We start from the raw sequence: 19,085 nt of genomic DNA, 5'->3' as shown, positions 1-19,085 counted from the left end.
ATCTTAACTGATTTGTTTATTCTACTTTAACCAATACTACTGTAGACTGTGTCCACCACCACGAGCCTTCAATGGGTAAATTCTGCAGCAGTTTTTACCATGTACCTTTTCCCTGGGATAGGAGACGTTACAGGCTCCGCATTGAGACATCTGTCTCTGTTTGTTACTGTGAGACATCTCTTCATTTGCTCCTGACAGGCCCYCTGGTCAGTATAAATTTACCAATCCATAAAGTGCTTTAGCACCTCTTTCGGCAAGCACTCCRCTTGGGGCTGTTGTATTTTCCTCCTGTGTCTTCCCATATTTACTGCTTCTTTGTGCTTTATTTGTATTTTCTACCTCCTCTTCTTCTGTAGACTTCCAAAGGAGTTCCCTTCTGTTTTGACTCGCTTCTTTCACCCAATTCCACATAATCATTGCTTATCCATGTTAATACCTGCATATCTGAAAACTATTTACCGTTATTATCATTTCTACAATACTTAACAGCTCAAAGCAGCTTAAAGGCAACATGCCTGCTGCTTTGGAGCATTTGAAACCTACTCCCTTTAGCATTAACTTGCCACTCTAACAAACAGCCTTTCACTTTTTGTTTTCTCAGTAACTTGCAGGATTTAGTTTCATGAACTTTTATCTTCAGCGTTGACCAGTGTGGCAGCCCCCAGCTACAACAGAGGTTGCGCCAGCACAACGATGCCRATGTGCACGCCAGCGCCTGCAGAGAGAAGGATCTGACCACGACCACTTGGGTTCCCACTTCTGTATGTGGAAAAGTTGCCACCTGGGCACTCCAAGAGYGTCTGAGGCACCTACCAGCCCCCCTGCCCTTTGCTTCCAACACCTCTGTGGGACAGGGCTGTCCCTGGCACCTCACTCCTTGTTGGCCATCACTGAACAGGCTGTTTGGGAAGAACAGTTTRTGGGTGGTCACAGCAGTGTGGTCTTCAGCATGATCACATTTGAAATGCAGCTCAAGGGAAAAAAAGGAAGCTGCTCATCTGTCTCCATTGCTATGTGATTTTTAGATTATTTAAACCACTTTATAYTAAGCTCCTAACCATCAACATTTGAATACTCCCAAGAATTACACTTTTTGGTCAACTTCTGTTATTTCAGCTATATCAGTAAGATATAGCAGAAATAGAGCAATAAGCTCTAAAAATCCCACTTTCACAGCACGTGTTTCCAACAGAGAACATTTACTAGGACRCTGGCATCCACCAAAGACCACCAGTTAGTCACACTCTGAGTGGAGGTGACCCCCTTGGCTCTCTGTTCGGGAGAGGGGCCCCACTGGTCTCCAAGCAGGAGAGGCCAAACCCCTGCAAGGAGGTGGCCACGAGCTAAAAAATACCMGGCCCTTGCTTCATAGGAGAGGAAAGCTCGCATGCGATGCTGCCTTGCAGYTGTATGCTCCCGTCCCCATCCCCACCACCCTCCAAGGATTTTGTAACTGGAAARCATTTAGGAAAAGCTCCTTCATTCACTGAGATGTTGTCCCTGCTGTGGGGAGGAAAGGACAGAATATGTAACACGAGTGCTTTGGCATATGCAATCCCTTAAGTTTTCAAAAAATATGCAGCCCTTTCAGAAGTTTCACAGAGTTTGCCTAGCAGCACACACCAGTTTGCGTTCATTAAATCACTTTGTGGGCGCTCTCAAAGTTGCCTGCTGCTCCAGGGAACCGTGAATGAAAAGCTGGAAACCACTGAGCACGAACAGCTACCACCCGAGACGGCGGCAGGCCCCACATGGTGCTCATGTATTTGTCAAGTGATCTCAGATACTGCCAAATTACCCCCAGACCAGAGAGCCCACTGCAAATTCAAGGGCGGTGGCGGGAGGGAAGACTGATTTAAAGCCGGTCCCTGTGATATTTCATACCCTGAGAAAAAGGTGGGGGAGGAACAGAAGTGCAGAGATACAGCAAGGGATAACGTGAATAAAGCTTCTAGCTCAGTACTTTAGAGCTTGCCTATTTTAATAACATCATCCTAAACTCTCAATGCAATGAGATAGAACATGGAACAAAGGAATATTCTCATCTGCCAACCTTGATACTCACCGCTGCAAATAAGCATGAACCTCCTCATCCAACACAAAGCAGGTGTTGGGTCTCTTCTAGCACCGCTGGCCTACTTAATTCTCCATTATATTAGATACAAATGTTGCCTGCATGACTCCCCCATAGTTAGTGGGCTTCACAATAGCTCTTCACCTCAACAGTAGCCAGCATCGTTTCTTTCACCTCAGCTGGGAAAATGTACCAAGTTCTCTACTAACAAATAATAATAATAATAAAAAAAAATTACAATAGGGCACTGCAAATAAGCAAAAAACGCATGAACACTGGCAAACATTTCCAGCAGCAGGAACTGTGGGAGCAGTGAGCATTTCAAACCACTCTGTACATCGATGCTTCYGGGCCTGCTGGCCCAGTGCTGACAGGGGCCAGGCATCCAAGCAAGGGCTTGGATGACTCCAATGACTCCAACGTGAGCGCCACTCTGCCTGCAATAAAATACACAGAGAGGCATCTGCTGCTTAACTGCTGGCTTCAGGAGCCCTGGATTTGAGTTTGTGTGCGTTCTTCAAACATCACACTGAATTATCACTTAGCTTACAGGTTTCAGGCTGCACATCAGCCCCAGTATAACCACAGCTCTACCCAGCAACATGAAACAGGGGCAGCAAAGGATGCTGGCGAGGGGGTGGATTGAGCAGCGCTCAGCATGGGCCACGATGACTCAGCGGAGGAGCCGCCAGATTCATGTAGCTAGAGGAGAAAACAGAGGTGTCGGGGCAAGATGGGTTGTCATCCTAGAGCATGATAAATCTGCTCCACAGAGGGCGGATTTGATATTAAATAATACAGACCACTACCATTTAGATGGAGCCAAAAAACTCATTAGCATTTTGTAAGTGTTTTACATGTGAAACTCTGAAGTTTCTCAGATGATGGGCCACCCTACAATCTCAGTACCAGGAGTGCTTAGAAAGGATAACGAAGCCTGCCCAGCAAGAATAAGCAAACATGGGAAAGGATGGCCAGAAATGGCCAAATTTAACATGTACAAATACCTGAGGGATGAATGTAGGGAGGAAGGGGCCAAACTCTTCTCAGTGGTGGCCAGTGACAGGACAAGGGGCAATGGGTATAAGTTGAAACACAGGCAGTTCCATCTGCMTGGGAGGAAGAACTTCCTCACTGTGAGGGTGACACCAGAGCTTTGAACAGGCTGCSMAGGGAGGCTGTGGAGTCTCCTTCTCTGGAGATCTTCCAGACCCGCCTGGATGCCGCCCTGTGCCCCGTGCTCTGGGTGTCCCTGCTGGAGCAGAGGGTTGGATTAGATGATCCCTAGAGGTCCCTTCCAACCTCAGCCCTTCAGGGATTCTGTGCAAAGCACTTGGCACCTTTCCATGGAGGACTGGGAAGCTGGCAGCCAGAGAATTTCTACAAGGACACAGAAACAAAGGGTTCTCCTAGTTCACCAGCAAAACCACATGGAAAATTTGATTACATAACAATTCAAAAATAAAGAGTTGCTCAGACCTTCTCCATATCCTGTAAAACTAAGTCATTTTTCCCCATCCCCCCCYAAATTCTCATTTTTTTCTAACACAAAGCATATACAAAGCAAGAACTACTAAAATGTTCATTGAAAGAAGCAATTAAAGGTACTGCAGAGAGGTGTCAAAACCACCAGCAGAGAGTCACCTTCTTGGCAATGCAAAACTGCTTGGTAAAATGTGGGGAGGACCAACCCTGAACCGCCCCAGAGGCCCCTGCTTAGGGYTCCCTTTGAAAAATGGGGAGTTGGAAGTTCAATTGCTCTCCCTCATGAGACATCAGCTGAGAAACTTCACTTGAATTCCTCATCTGAACAGGGTAAAAATACATAGGGAAGCTGAATCTGAGAGTCTTGCCTATGTGACCCAGTTCCTTTGTTTTTGGAGGGCACAGCTACAAAACTGGCCTGGTGTGAAGGGAGAAAGATGCTTCCAAAAGCAGCTCCATGTGCTGCTCAGCTCTTTCTATGTATTCAGATAAAAACTATCATCAGTTTAGAAACAGCTCACCGAGCTACCAAAGCTGCAACTGTCGATACCAAACCCTTTACCCAGCCCTTCTCCTGTGGCAGAGCCCAGTGCTGAGGGGCCGAGCAGCAGCCAGTGCTTCCATGCAAGAGGGAATAGAGGGAGTCCAAATAAGGCACGGGGAAAAGGGTGGAAAAGAAGAAAGAGTTTATGGTGCTTTGAAAGGAATCTACCTTGCTGCGACAGGAAAAAGGGAAAGGCAATACTCAGAAAGAAACATGACACCAAAAGTGAAAAACTGAGTAAAGGCAGAAAAGGGTAGGGGTTTTCGTTTGGCTTTTTTTTTTTTTTTTTTTTTTCCTTCTTCTGTAGAGGGTGCGGGTGTTTTTAAATGAGAGAGAAATAGCCCAGCAATTAAATAAAACAAAACACCAAAGGCAAAGTATGTGACTCACTGGGGAGTGAAGCCTGGATTAAAAGCAATTTAATGGATACCCTGGGGCTTGTTCAAAGCCTCCAGGGACAGTTTTACACAAACCCTTTTAAGTTCATCTGCTACCTAAAATGATGCCTTGATAGGAGCATGCTTGGAGGTGCAGAGAGATTACGCTGAGCTTGAAAATGAAACATCTTGATYGGACCCATTGGTCCAAGGCATGATACTCATTATCGAGCTTCGGGGTTTTTTGTTGTTTGGTTGGGTTTTAGGTTTTCTTTTTAGGAGGATTATTCCAATGAAAATATTTGGAAATACTGCTTCATTCACATGGACATAAGCTGGCTCCTCTCTAACTCCCCTTTTTGACAAGTCTGGATGGTCTGTACAGCACCACTGCGCAGCTTTCCCCCACCTCGCAGGCACAGCTCCACACAGGTAACGCTGTGGTGGGCCACACAAAAGTGACTAACATAAGAACTATAAAGAGTTCAAGTGAATGMATATTGAATGAGTAAAAAGAACAGGCTTCTCTTAGCAGGGAAATTTAATTGTTTTGCCCTCAATTCCCTCTGGAGCAACTGGCACCAGTGGCTGAACCYCCAAGCACCTCCCTGCCCCAAGCAGCCTCCGGCCTCCTCGTGGGACCCCTCTGCTCATCCTCGTCTCCATTCACCTCCTCATCTCTCTCACCTCTGCTCACCTCCTCGTCTCCACCCCAGGGCTGGCACTCTGCACATAAGGCAAGGAAAGGAGGGGATGACACAAGATAAACAGTTGTGCATGTGCCCAAGGACAGAAGACAGCAGATACTCTAAAACTCCTCTCAGCTTTACTAAACACTTGGTTTGGAAAGAAGTGTTTATAAGGACCTATAAGCAAGCAGGTTTCTAGAAATGTTTTCTGTACAGGCTTTTCTTCAAGTTTTACGGGCTGCAATGTGCAACAAGCACATTAGCTCTACCTATTTACATAGCACTAGCAAAAAATACCCTGCTGTCCTCAAGGCTGACCAACTCTAGTCAACCTTCTTCCCTGCGAGTAGGCAGCCCATCCTTAGTCAGAGGCTACAACTTCAAATCCAGGTAGAGCTGTCTCCTTCAAATGTTCATCTTCTATTTCCACAGCAATGCTTCTCTTTGCTGCAGCTCTCTGAGCCATTTACACTTTTATTCTTATCAAGATCTCTTCTTATAATGCTTACAAGCACACAAACAGTTTCACCTTCATCTTCAATGAGTCTTTTAAGCCTCAAAGACAAGAGATTTTTAATACAATAGTGTATCTTGTGCCTCAAGTTATGCTATGCAACAAAACCCACCTTAAAACAAGACCCTTCAGTTTGACCCTTCAGCGTGAAATGAAGTGACATTTTGACTTTGATTCGGCTTTGATCCTCAGTCCAAACTCACCAGTCAGCTTTGGAGTTGAATCTCAAATGATCAAGGACCAATCTCCGAGTCTACTGCAAACAGGACCGAAATTGCCAGTCTTGCATTAAGATCCACTCTGTAGGGATTAACACTGTATGAACTGACATCAGCTCAAACTGCTCTGCAATCTTTTTACAGATAGATCACCTGACAAAGCTCCCACAAATTCCAGTCAAGATTTGGCTTAACTAGAACTCCAAGCTTCAGACTCAGCCCTGGGATGTCACACAATCTTTCAACACTGAAGAGAGATGTGCTATTTTCTCTCACATCTGTGACATCTGTTTTCTCTGTCTGCCTCTCTTCCAAGCAACAGTCTGCACCTTATTTCTAGCATTGCAATAGTCAGAGGCAAATACCACTATATGCCTAATAGTTCACTATAAGAGTTTTAGTTTAGTAAACTTTTCAGTTCACCACTCCACGCACTCACAGAGCAGCTTTGCTCTAACACAGTGCAATCTGCTGCTAATTAGGTTGATTCTTTCTGGTTCAATCCATATGTGGATTTGGGGTCTCTTCCGCCCATTACTTGGTATAAAAAAAAAAGTCCTCTCTCCCCAAGGAGACCTCCTGCACAGTAAGCGAGGAGGAGGTACCAAACAACTGCTCTGCCAGCTCCCTTTTCCTCCCATCTGAAATAGAAGTCTCTTGCCCCGATGTGAAGTTGTGAGCCAGGGGCTGATGTGTTTTCTACAGACATCCAGAAGTTCAGTGGTACAAATGCTCCCTCTGGCATCCACACRTTCTTTATTTAATGAAGGCATTCCTATTATTACATTCTATAATCTCTTTTTAATTACACTTAAATTCTCACTCGAAAAACTCCCTGGTCACATTTCTCTCCTCAGTACTAATACCTACTAATGGGAGCACTTAAAAAAAAGTCCAACATTTTTAAAGCAYGAGGTGAAATCCCGTTGGGCGGGGGCTTTGCTCAGACTTTGCCCGCCCTGTGCCCAGTTCTGCTGGGGAGGCCAACCAGTGTGAGCCACACGCACGCTCCCTGCCAGGCGCTCGCTGGGGCAGCACCAGCTCTGCAGCCCTTTAGCAGAGAGCAACTGGTTCTCCTCTCAATAAATATTGGTGACTGAACAGAGTTCCTCAGCAGCAGCTCCCTCCCCCTCTAACAGAAGCAGAATCAGATTATCTACGTGCACACACATCAATAACCTTTTATCCTCTTATTTCCATCTCTTCCCAAACCATCGACTTAAAAACTGCAACAATAAAGCAAATCCCAGGATTACACCAGATGTAGTTCTTGCCATCTAACAGATAACCAGCTTCACTTCTCCAGGTCTAAAGCTGCAGCTGCTTGGCAGGCTGGGGTTAATCTTGGTCTTGGCAGCATGAGGGTCTCAATGCTGCGTTTCAAGACAAGGTCACTCACACTCTTACCTACCCAGCTCCCCTCTCCATAAAAAAATAATCTTAGCATTTAGCAGCCACAATTAGGAGAGCCTAAAAGCAAAGTTAACCACCCCAGGTTAACTTCTTGCCCACCCCAGAAAGAAAGGGGTGTTGAGCAACTTACCCAACACAAGCACCTTGGCAGCATGAGGTACCTGCTCCTGTAGTAGCAGAAATGCAGGTGTCACCTCATCCACATGCTGGAGCTCACAGGAGGTGCTTATCCRCCTACGTGCCTATTCCAAAACAGGTCAGATGGGAAGTAATAATTGGGGTAAAATACAGACTCATCAGTTTTGGTGGTCAGCTACTACTCTCAGCAGTAGTTTGCCTTCCTGTTGAACAAGGCACTAGGCTGCCAAMCTTGAGAGCTGTACGGGTCCAGAACAGCTCAGTTCTGTGCACTCGTGCTATCAGCGCATTGGGCACATCAGATCCTTGCAGCACATGCTCAAGATCAGGTCTGCTCAGGGCCACCACAGGGCTTGGCTCAAGCAGGAACGCAAAGGCACAGGGCTCCCTGGTGCTGCAAGGGCAGATGAAAGCAGAGGAGCAGCCGCCCTCCTCTTCCCACAAGGCCCGTCTGAAGGCAAACTCCAAACTCTGCCCCCTCTGCTCCAGGCAAAGGCCAAGAGGTCTCAGGCATACTTGAGCTCTAAGTATAAAACCACAGGCACTTGGACTTTGAGATCACTCATTCACAGCATGAAGCTCTTGCAGCTGCATCACTTTTGCCTATAAGAAAAAGCATCTGGAAACATAAAATTCATAAGTGCTCAATTTGTAGTTTTGACCTCTCAACTTTCAACTGTAGTGGTAAATTACTGGCATCCCTGGAAGACAAAGCTTCCTTCCTTCCTGAGATTTCCTAAAGATCTCCTCAGAAGAGGGATGAAGAAAGGAGGAAGCAAAATACAATTCAACTCTTACTCCCTGCCATTATTTTAAAAATGAATAACAATAATTAACAAGTCCTCTTGTCAAAGGGCATAGACCAGATGGGAACTGGAAGAGATACCACATAAATCAAACACCAACACTGGTTGTCTGCACAAAAATCAGCTTTTAATTTCCACAGTGTGGTTACTGATGCGGCCGTAGTGCTGTTCCTACACGCCTTCACTTCGGTGTGACGAGTTTACATTTTTCCAGGGTGCCACATAACTGCATAGCACTTAGGCCTGCCTACAGCTAGAAAAGATGACAAACATGAGACAGCCCTGCTATTTTCAGCAAGGAAGGCAAAGGTCAAAAGGAAAAAAAAAAAAAAAAAAAAAAAAAGACACACACGCTGCTTTCCAGCTGTAACCAGCAGAGTTAAGCAGGGCCTAGGCCAAGAGGGGAACACAGACATACGCTGGGGACAGGAGGCGGCTCCAGAGGCAGCAGAGGCACCAGGCCCAGCTCCACCACCAGGCTCCACACGACTCAGCAACATGGCTGGCCYGTCTGAAAGGGCCGGGGCAGCCAGGAGAGGAACTTTGTCCTTAAAGAGCAATAAAAGCAGAGCAAGCAAAGCGTGCAGACCTTTATACCAACCTGCAAACAGGGATTATATTTTAATTTGCAGGTGAATTAAAGGTTAGTCACAGGCGTGTGGGCAGAAGGAAAGCAAGAGGGCAGTGCAATCCCTCAAGCCAGCACTGATGAACACTTGTGAGGTTTGCCAACACAGGAAGGCCATGGAAAGGTTATGGTCTTGTTACATGTACCAATTAGCAAAAAAGAACAGAAGAAAAACCCCTGCACTTGGATTTGGTGGCAAGAGCCCAGCAGACTGGAGCACGAAGCAAATAAAGCGGGGAGAGGCTGCCCTCTTCACCAACTCTTCCAATGGGCCCAGGCGTTTTTCCAGCAGAAGCTGCCCAAGCACAAGGGCACCTCCAGCCACTCTGCTCTCCCAGCAAAGAGCCTCGACACAGCCTCCTCGCAATATTCCTACATCTATAAAGCATAACGTCTCGGGAGAGACTTCGTGTGACAGCACTGCCAGGACAAGGACAAAAGGACCGTCCTTTTGTGCCTAGAGAACAACCTTTCCAGGGCAAGGAAAGGCTACTGCTTGGGACATGCAAGGCAGAGAGCAGAACAGGGCAGCYGAAGGGCTGTCTGCACAGCAGACTCTTCACTTTCCCACTCTAATACAGACAAGCAGAGGATTCCTGACTAAACAGGACCATGAACCAGGACTGGAAATCTTGGAGCAGAACTCACGGCAGGAGTTTGGCACAGGAGAGCTCTCTAAAACGAGTTTTTGAAGCCCCACTTACCTGCAACAAGAGGATTTTCCTGGTCAGAGCACAGGGAAGGACACACAAGTGTCCCTCGGGGTCRCCCTCACAAGTCAAGACTGTGCCCTGGATAGGGGTGCTGTGGGACACTACTAATCATTTAGAAACCACGGTCATATATATATAWAAATATATATAATATTTATAAATATATAAAATATTATATATATAAAATATATAAAAATATGTGTGTATGTGTGTTCTGATAACTGTCCTTGCACTCACTGTACAATTCTGTTCTCTCTGGAACATTATCGGAAAAGTACTCGGAGAAAAGACAACAGAATGTGGAAAGATTCTCTAGAAAAGCTGGTGTTTGGGAGTCGGAAGGAACTGGATCAAGACTGCCACACACAAGCTTCATCTTAATTAAGTCATGTCTGCCTTCCATTATCCATTTCAGCTTATTTGGTATGCCAAAAGCATTTAAAAGAGTCCATAGCTCCAGAAGCCCCCACTTTTTCATCTTCCCCCCCCCCCTTTAATGCAATTACACTTTTGCTGTCATGTCAGAAATATTAATAGCCTTTTCTGCGTGGGATAGTGAAGTTCTCCGGCAGGACCAGTAGACTTCAATAATTTCAACAGCCTGCACGCTAACAGTTGCATGTAATTAATCTGCCAGTGTTATTTTCACTGAAACTAATAAAAATAGACAGTATAATTCTCAGTACTTCCAGCATGTACCTCCAAAGGGTACAAAAGCAGCTACCACTCACTTGCTCAGAAATACTCTAGGTAGGAGAAAGAAGTGAGAGGACAGAGCAGCTCAGCTGTTGCTCTGTCACGTTCTGCATGAGGACGCAACGGGACAAACTCTGCGTTCATGAGAGCACCTTGATGCAGCAGCAGCAGCCAGCGGTGCCCTCGAGCCGCTGAGCTGGAGCCTCAGCCACTGCAGGACGGACACACCGGGAATGCGCTCAGAGCGCCTCTGTGCCAGGGCAGCAGCCCYGGCCCRGCGCTYGCTTCACGGCCCCTGAAAAGCACCCATTGACTTCCCCAGGCAGCCACACGGACCTCCCGCAGCCCGCGGGCTCAGCCCACGCTCAATATGCTTCTTTCAGGAAGAAGTCATAAAAGTCTTCRGGCTTGCCCAGAACAAAAACCAAACCCAACAGCCTCGCCGGCAGCTGTGGTCACATTTGAGCATCCCTAGACTTGCCACAGGAGACCACCTAGTTTCATCTGGGAAGGGAGGCAGAAAAGATTGAGCAGCAGAGAGCAGCAGGTCCAGCCCATGAGGGTGCCAGCAGGGAGGACAGCGGCGAGGAGCTGCCGCCGCAGCGCCGGGCTGGCGGCTGCTGCTCCCACTGAGAGGGACCGGCTCCCGGGAGCAGGACGCAGCGGAGCACTCGCGCTGATGCCAATGAAGAGACAGAGCGTTTGTGGCCCTGGGATGTGTCAGTCCCACTTAGTTACCTCAGCCTCGCAGTTCATGGGGGCACAAACACAGCTCTCAAAGTGCTTACCCCATCTGGCAAATCAAATGTATTTTAGAAATTAATACCAAAATGCTTATCCAGGAGAAGCTTTATCAACTCCTCACTTATAATTCCAGCTGACAGCTTTTATTAATCACCACGGGCCCTCACGGTGCAGCCGCCTGGGACACCCTGGATTCCCAATTCCCAGTGGGAAGGGGCTGGTRTAGGACACGCCACCCAGCTCGGACAAGGAGCTGTCCCGCCTGCACCACGATCGACTTTAAAGCACAGTAATGCMAACAGCCTTTAAAGGGATTTAACCACCTGACGCCTTTGTTTTAAGATAAGGCTTTAGARTAGAGATTAATCATTACATCCAATTACAACCACTCTATTAGTTATCTCCCCACCTTCCCTAATCCAAGATTTAAGATTTGCTGACCTAGCACAAAAATCATTTGCTAGCCAAAAGACAGGGAAATGCCTAGCTACAAAATGTACCATATGCTAGGGAAATTCAGAAGGCACTGCTTTGCAGGTGTGAAAACCAGTTTTAACTATTTACAAAACATTTTAAAGTCTAATAGTAGAGGCTCTTATAAATGAATTAAAAAAAAAAAMMMMWWRRAAAARRAMCYWRKTYYYYTTTTTTTTTTTTATTGAATACAGAGCATTTGAGGTGGACTGAAACTTAGCAGAGCCTTTTACTTTTTGCATCAATTCTGCAATTAAAAGTCATCCTACCCCACAGCACAGCCAAGCAACATGAAAAGACACAATCTCCTGCTATCAGTACTACTGAGGACAGCATCTTCCAGCCCAAGACAGTGACAGTCAGACCGTGTACAAGCTTCTAAGCTGCAGTTTGTGTCCTTTACGAAACAGACACATCTGAGAAAGAGCAGAGCCTCCTCCTGCACACACTGCAGGAGATAGCAAGGAACTCTTGAAGAGCACACGTAAATCACTTTATTTGATCACTTTACCCTTGAACTCAAGGCTGCTTCTCACTATAAACATAGGAATAGATGACTAATTATATGATTTGATTGTTTCATGYCTGGAAATCCACCTTCAGAAGTGTTCCTGTTTGTCCATACCTTAGTAAGAAAGAAATCATAAAATCATTACTTGTCCCAAGCTGGATGTTTCCAAATACCCGCATAAATCAATAAGAAATAATAAAAACAAGAAACAATGCTGAGTACATATTTAATTTGCTACAACAAAGCACCTACACAAAACCCTAAGCTCTTCTGAGCTTTCTCCTAATAACAAAAGCCCTCACACCCCTAACCCCTACAAGGGCTGGCTTGCAACCAGGGCGGGTTTGCACTTCTGAAACCACCGCACGTGAGTTACCTGGGCCCTGAACCATGAACCACAGAGCTCGTAAGGGCAGGGAAGAGATGGGCGCTCACACTTCCCCCTGGAGGGTCCACACGGTGTAAATGCTCATTCACATCACAGGGGTGGCAACCGGATTCCCCATCTCACCTCACTGTCAGTAAATAGGCCATAAGGACCTTTCATTGCTAAGCATCCAGTGGTAGCCACCTGATTTTTCTTCTTTTTAAATCCTTCTGACACCTAAAAGCTAAATATTAACACCCTATTTAGGGCATCCTTTCCAGGGTATAAAAGAAATTAATAAGACCGAGGCAGAGCTGTAGTCTACTTTTATTACCAAGGTGCAAAGAGCAACCAACAAGCATAAAAGCAAACTGGGTACTTTAATGCAAAAGTAGTGTGAAGTACATGACATGAGGAAGGTTCTCTAATGCAGCAAAACCTCCTAACTTACACATTTGCTTGCTGTAAATTATCAAATACTTGCACTGCACCTATTTATACCATGTTGTTTAATACAGAATCCCCCAGGTGAGATCTCAGTGTCAGGYGCCAAACAATTACATGAAAGGGGGGCACTCTGCCTCTTCTGCTTGTTGCAGTCAAAATTGGAATCCAAGAAAATCCTGCTGCTGTCTAGAGGAACGAGCATGAGTTAACGAGGAGCTGGGACCTCTCATTGGTTCCCTGTAGTCTCTGGTGGTCTCCTCTTCCACTTAGATGATGAGCTCTGTGCCAGAAACACGGCTTTGCTGTAGGCGAGCACTCTCCTACAACAGAAGGACATTATCTATACTCTGTAATTGAAACACTAAGAAATTATCCAAACTCTACAGTCTGAACAGTTCCTCAAAGGGGATATGCCTCCTTTGCACACAAACACCTGGCATGCAGGAGTTCCACGCAATCTTCAACATAAACAAGAAAGTGGTAATGGTAGCACTGTAAAATAGCAGGTGGTTACTGCACCTAAWTGATTCACCATGGACATCGCCACCTTGGTCCTGACACATCTGGGCTGCACAAGCACAAAGCTCTGGATCTAATTTCTTTCATGGGAGGAAAAGAGCTCCTGCTCCTTTCACAAATTTCAACTGGGTCCTCCAAATGTGCATCCACACTTGATTTTATATGTAGTGACACTTGAGTCATASAAAGAATTGAAAGATTTGCCTTGAACAATATGCACAACATGGGAGAAAAGCCATCATGCTTAAATCCCAGTTCCCCATCTCCRTTCTAAACTCCCTCGGGATTACCTTGGAGCTGATACATAATACATATGCATTAGCCAAAAATGCTTGAGAGGGAAAAACCATAGTGACATTCGCACAAGGACAACGGGAACAGCCTTGGCCAGCAGGATTCGATACATTGGCTGCAACAGTGTCGAACAGAACGCAGGCCTGAGAAAAGCAACGCGATCCCATTGCTGCCAAGCCGCTGGACTGCTTTCAGAGTTGCACACTACAGAACAAGATAAACTGCCCCTCCTAAAGAGTTAGGAAAAAAATAAGTAAGTGTTCAGAGAATATGCCCACCTCATGCAGATAAAATTAGCAGGCTGGACATACCTATTAACCCCTTTTTTTAAGAAAATAAGYATTCTGTGCATCTCTTGGTGCTTACACACACAGATATATATATATAATCAAAAAAAATCTGATCACATTTACTCTCTTTCTCATTACACTTACTTTCTATATCTCTGGAAAAAAATATATAGTCTTAAGCCAATTCAAGACAGTTTTCCACCTGTGAATAACAGGCAGCATTAACATTATGGAAATCAGCACACACTTTCCAAATATGTATTAAGGTGGGAGAGCATATTAGAAGTTCATAAAAAAAATCTACCATGTAGAAATGGTAACCATGGAGTAAAAAACATTTTGACAATTTAAAATTTCATAGAGAATTACTGCAAGCATTGCAGGTAATTTTTGCTCGAACACGCTCAGAAATACCATGGTCTTTTATTTCTTAGGGTCAACTGGCAGTTGTTGCAGGCAGCTAGTGCTATCTGCTGATACAGGAAAAGTTGCTCTTTTAATAAGTTCAATATTCATCAGGCAGGACCTTTGGAAGATACAAAGAGCAGCTGAACTCTCAACTTGGAGCCTTCCCAGAGAACTGCACCTTCGAGAACAGGGCCCGCAGCTCGGCAAGTCTGGCCACAGTGAACAAGTAGGCACAGGGAAATCAATGAAAAGCTTAGAAGGACAAGGACAAAAGACTACAGGAAAGCCCCTCACAAATCTGGCGGCTCTCAGTTGAACTCCATTCCTCAGTATCCCAAATAGGGAAAAAAAAAAAAAAAAAAAAAAAAAAAAAAAAAAAAAAAAAAAAAGGAAATCAATATATGGAAACCATCAAAGGAATGCTACTCAGGCACAGCTTTGCAAATCCCATTGCCCTTCATAAGCAGAGAAGCCAGCATAGATCATGTTCAATATGGGAGGCTGCTGCATCAATTTTAGAAGCAAATCTTCCATCAAAACCAATAGCGAATTTGTCTTCAGACTTGAAGAAGAAATCCTACAGGATCTGAGCTGCTCTGATATCAGAGCCTTCTCCCAGATGCCAGCCTTCCGCAAGGAACAAGTGGCTCAGTTGCACGGTGCTGCAGGCACAACCCAGAAGATCGTGGACAGGAGACAAATCTGAGGATCTACCCTTGGCTAGCATCAAGAGCAGAGCAGTAAAAAGAGCAACCCACAGAGATGGGAAGATGAAAAAAACAAGCAAACACATTAAAGTCTGCAGTGAATAAACCAGATTCAGAGTAATTTGGTTCCATAAACTGGTGTCAAGCAAAATAAAAGCCATGTTAGTAATGCTGCCCTTACATGGCACCAGCTTTCACCTTGCAGCGCTGCCAGCACCTTGCAGGCTCCCGGACCAGCTCGCAGCCCTCCTGCAGACCCTTCCCTGCACGCACCCCACTCACTGCAGCCGCCACAGCCCCGGGAGGGGGCGTGTGGGGAAGCAAATACATCCGTGGAAGCTCAGGCGGCTGGTGAGCTGATTTCCCGGGAAAGCCCCTGGGCACAGCTCGCTGTGAAACCCTGGCCCACAGCGTCAGGAGCACAGGGCAACAGCAGGAGCGGCCACTGTCCTGCCAGCACCCTGCAGCACTGGAGTCAGGCAGGAAAAAAGTCCCGGGGGAATCTCCCTCCACTATAACAAGCGCTGCAGGATGCGCGTGTGCGCGCCCTCCTCCCCAGAGGCTACGCAGGCAGCGGGCACTCACCCGCAGGCCCCAGGGCCGCTGCCTGCCTCGCGCTGGGAGCCCGCGGGGCTCGCACCGGGCGGCCGCGGGAGCGGCGCCACTTGCCCCGGCGGCGGCCGGCCAGGGAGCGCGCGGACTCCGTGCGGCGGGAGCCGGGAGCGGGCACCGCGCTCACCTGCGGCTGCCCTGCCACGGAGAGGGGAGCCGGGAGGGCACACAAGCCCCGGGCCCTGCCGCTCGCGGGGACACGCGCCGAGCCGCGGCACTGGGGCTTCGGCGGCRGCGCCTTCCCTCCCCCACACACCGATCTATCCCGAAGGAACAATCTGCGGCAGGAATTTGTGCGCTGCTGTTCCTAACAAGCGATTCAAAGTCTGCAAAGTGGCCAGTGCCACCTAACAGAGGAAGAGCGGCTTTGACCCCGAGGGAGTTTGGACTCGTCCTTCAAGCGCCTTCTAGGCTCTTCTACCTTTCCTGTACCGCACCCACCACTGCTTGGAAAGCTCTGTGGGCAAAGAACRTCTCTAAAATTCACCAGGGGCAGAGCTGGCTGGAAAACAGGTGGTAGACGGGGTGAGGAAATGGCTAAATGTTGAATGAAGGGCTGACACTTTTGCCGGGAAGCAGAAAGCCTTACTCCCCATGCAAGAGGCTTGGACGGAAATTTCCCTTCCAATTCCAACTGCCAAGTGCCCCACGCAGGGTCCTGCAAACTCCTGACAGCGACAGAGGTAGGAAAAAAACTGCTYCTTCCTGTAGCCGCCCTAAAACCAACTTCTGGAGGACAGTGGTTGAAATTTTGCATTTCCCCCAAGCCGTGGGGCTCTTCTGCGCAGCCACAAAGATGGCAATACCTGCGACCAGGTAACAGATCCTCAGGCACAGGGGCTGTTTGAGCTCTACACACTGCGTGACCACACTGGGCATATTCCTACATTAGCGTTTTGATAGATTTCCAGCAGTTTCCATTATAGAAATAGTCCCCTCGCCCCCCCAAAAAAGCAGAATGTTATGATCGAAAAAGTGTATTTGAGACAGACCAGTTCTGATCACATTTCTCTCCAGATCTACTCTATTTATATTAACAATCTAAATATCTCAATATTTAGGAAATAAAAGAAAATGGGTCTAGATCATCCTGACAGTGATTTCGCAGCATCACAGCCTCTTAAGGATTTATGGTAAATCCTTTCCATTGTATTGAAATCCCAACCTATTTATAGGTTCACAATAGCACGGATATAAAGCAATAATCCTCAGTTGTTGACTATAGAGCATAGTGAGAATGCCTTGATGATGATTTTACATGTTCAAAGGGAAAAAAAAAATAAAATATTTAATTCAATCTGTCACCTACTGCATGCCAAGTTTGTGTTCCAGCAGTACAATTCTTCTGAAAGAAGAGAAAAAAAATAAAATAACTCTTGGCCAAGTGTTCTGAATATACAGGCAAACTACACGGCTGTGGCATGCACCAAGTGAGAAAAGCTGTGTTTTTCTATTGAACTGGTTGCTTGTAACACACTTTCATAATTGCACGGAGCACCTTGAAGCCCCTAAGTTAGCCTTCCCTGGGTCAGCTAAGGGGTTATGAAACTAGTGAGCATGGAAAACACTCAGCAGCGAGGGGAAAAAAATGCTGCTTTTTCAAGGAGTTGGCAGGCATTAACGCAGACGGGTACAGTAAGAGAGCAGATTCATCAAGCAACGCCAAAGGGTGGCAGCTTCGGAGCAGCAGACAGCCAACAGGAAAAAAATCGTCAGCAGGACTCGGTCTTACGACGGGACAGCACATCCACCCAACCCTAATCATGCCCGCGCGTAAGGTAGCGGCTCAGCACCGCCAGGAACCTCCAGAACGGTCCTTCATAACCGGCTGCCGTTTGGCAGCCGCCGAGACGGGCTGGGAAGGAGAGGGAGGCAGAGCTGGCGCGTCCTGCTCAGCCCGAGCTCAGTCGCTTGCCACCGCTGCCCCGCGATGCCCGCGGCACCCGGGGCGATGCCCGCGGCACCCGGGGCGATCGATGCCCGCTCCCCCTCTCCCCCCGTCACCGCACAGCTGGCGCCCGCAGATTACCGCTGCCCCCGCACGAGCTGCCGCTCCGCTCTCTGCTTCAGCGAGCGGAGGCAATTTTAACGACAAGCTCGTTTATCAGCAGGGAATGCGGGGCGGGAGGGGGATAAGGAGAAGGACCCAAAGTCTGTTTTCCTCCGCGCCAGGTGGGACTCGCAGCCCAGTCCCACCGGGGACCCCCGCGCCCCGAGGCCGCCTCCCTCGGACCCGAGCGGGTTCCCCCTTGCGGGTCTCACGCACGTCCCGTTCCGACTTCCCGGGCTTGGACACGCGGGGATTGGGGCGCTGCAGGGGGCGCGCGGCCCCTCGCGTGTCCGGGCAGGCAGCAAACTTCCCAAACGGCCCCAAATCCCAAACCCGCCTCCCGCGGGCCGCCCCAGCCCGGCGGCTCCTCCGCCGCCGCTGGCACCTTCGCGGGCAGCGCTGCCAGGAGGCTTTTCTCACCTCCCTTCCTTCTCCTTCCTCGCTTTTTAAATTTACTCTTATTTCTCCTTTGCCTCCTCCCCAGAGGGAGCACCGAGACCCCCGGGCAGCGGCGCGGGCGGCCGGGGCGCAACGGGGCCACCGCGGGCGGCCGGGAGGTGCCTTGGGGCTCRCGGGCCGCTGCTGGCATCAGAATAAAATAAAACTGTGAATAAATTGCAGAARGAGAAATTGAGGGCAGACGGTCTCCAGCGCAGGCACCCTGGGGGAGGCAGGGCCGGCAGCCCCTCTCGCCGCAGCGGGAGACGAGCGTCACCTCGTGCAATAAGGCAGAGACAAATAAAAAAAAAATAAAATAATAACAAATTGCAGAGAAAAAGCAACTTTCCTGCGGCGGGAAGTTCCCTGCGCGGGCAGGCGAGGGGCGCCCCGGGGCAGCCCCCGGGAGCTGCGCGATGGGACGGGCCGGGAGGGCGGCTCGGGGCTCCCGGCCCCGCACCTGCCGCCGCCCGGAGCCGCCGCTCGGCTCCGCTCCGCTCGGCTCCGCGCTGCGGGTGCCTACCTGGGTGCAACATACTTTGGAAGTAGAAGATGACGAGGATGAAGGAGCCCACGGAGGTGACCAGGACCACCCTGCACACCCGGTTCATCCTCATTACTTCCAGCACCGCCGGCTTCATGGCTTATGCCGCGGGGCGGCGGAGAGCAGGAGGGGCCCGCGGGGCGCGCACCGCACCGCCCGCGCCCGCTGTCCTCGCTAGCGCCGAGAGCCGCCCCGCGCCGCCAGCTCCTCCACGGCCGCGCAGGAGCCCGAGCAGCCGCAGCCGCCGCCACCGCCGCGCCGGAGGATGCGCGGCCGCCCGCGCCCTGCATCGGGGGGCGCTAATGCCTGCGCTGGGCGTGACCACGACGCGCGCCAGGCGGAGGGGCGCTCCGCGCGCCGCGCCGGGAGGCGGGGCGGCCGGCGA

The 19,085-nt window shown here is 48.6% G+C and overlaps 1 protein-coding gene across 3 annotated transcripts in view; it reads right to left on the bottom strand.

Annotated features, from left to right (window-relative positions):
• CHST11 (carbohydrate sulfotransferase 11) overlaps window positions 1-18,804 on the bottom strand; it is a 158,240-nt gene extending 139,436 nt beyond the window's left edge. The window contains exon 1 of one of the 3 annotated variants that reach the window (XM_026052292.1): window positions 18,680-18,804. In XM_026052292.1, the coding sequence (XP_025908077.1) occupies window positions 18,680-18,797 (118 nt within the window). In that variant the 5' untranslated portion in view covers window positions 18,798-18,804. Of the gene's footprint in view, window positions 1-7,444; window positions 7,485-18,679 lie in introns of those variants that run through there. The other 2 variants (XM_026052294.1, XM_026052295.1) reach the window with 2 other exon arrangements.
• Window positions 18,805-19,085: the final 281 nt, after the last annotated feature.

This window comes from Nothoprocta perdicaria, unplaced genomic scaffold (assembly GCF_003342845.1).
Source record: "Nothoprocta perdicaria isolate Ctin4 unplaced genomic scaffold, notPer1 scaffold_86, whole genome shotgun sequence".
In the NCBI taxonomy this organism is placed as follows: domain Eukaryota; kingdom Metazoa; phylum Chordata; class Aves; order Tinamiformes; family Tinamidae; genus Nothoprocta; species Nothoprocta perdicaria.
This window is presented reverse-complemented; position numbering and strand designations above follow the sequence as displayed.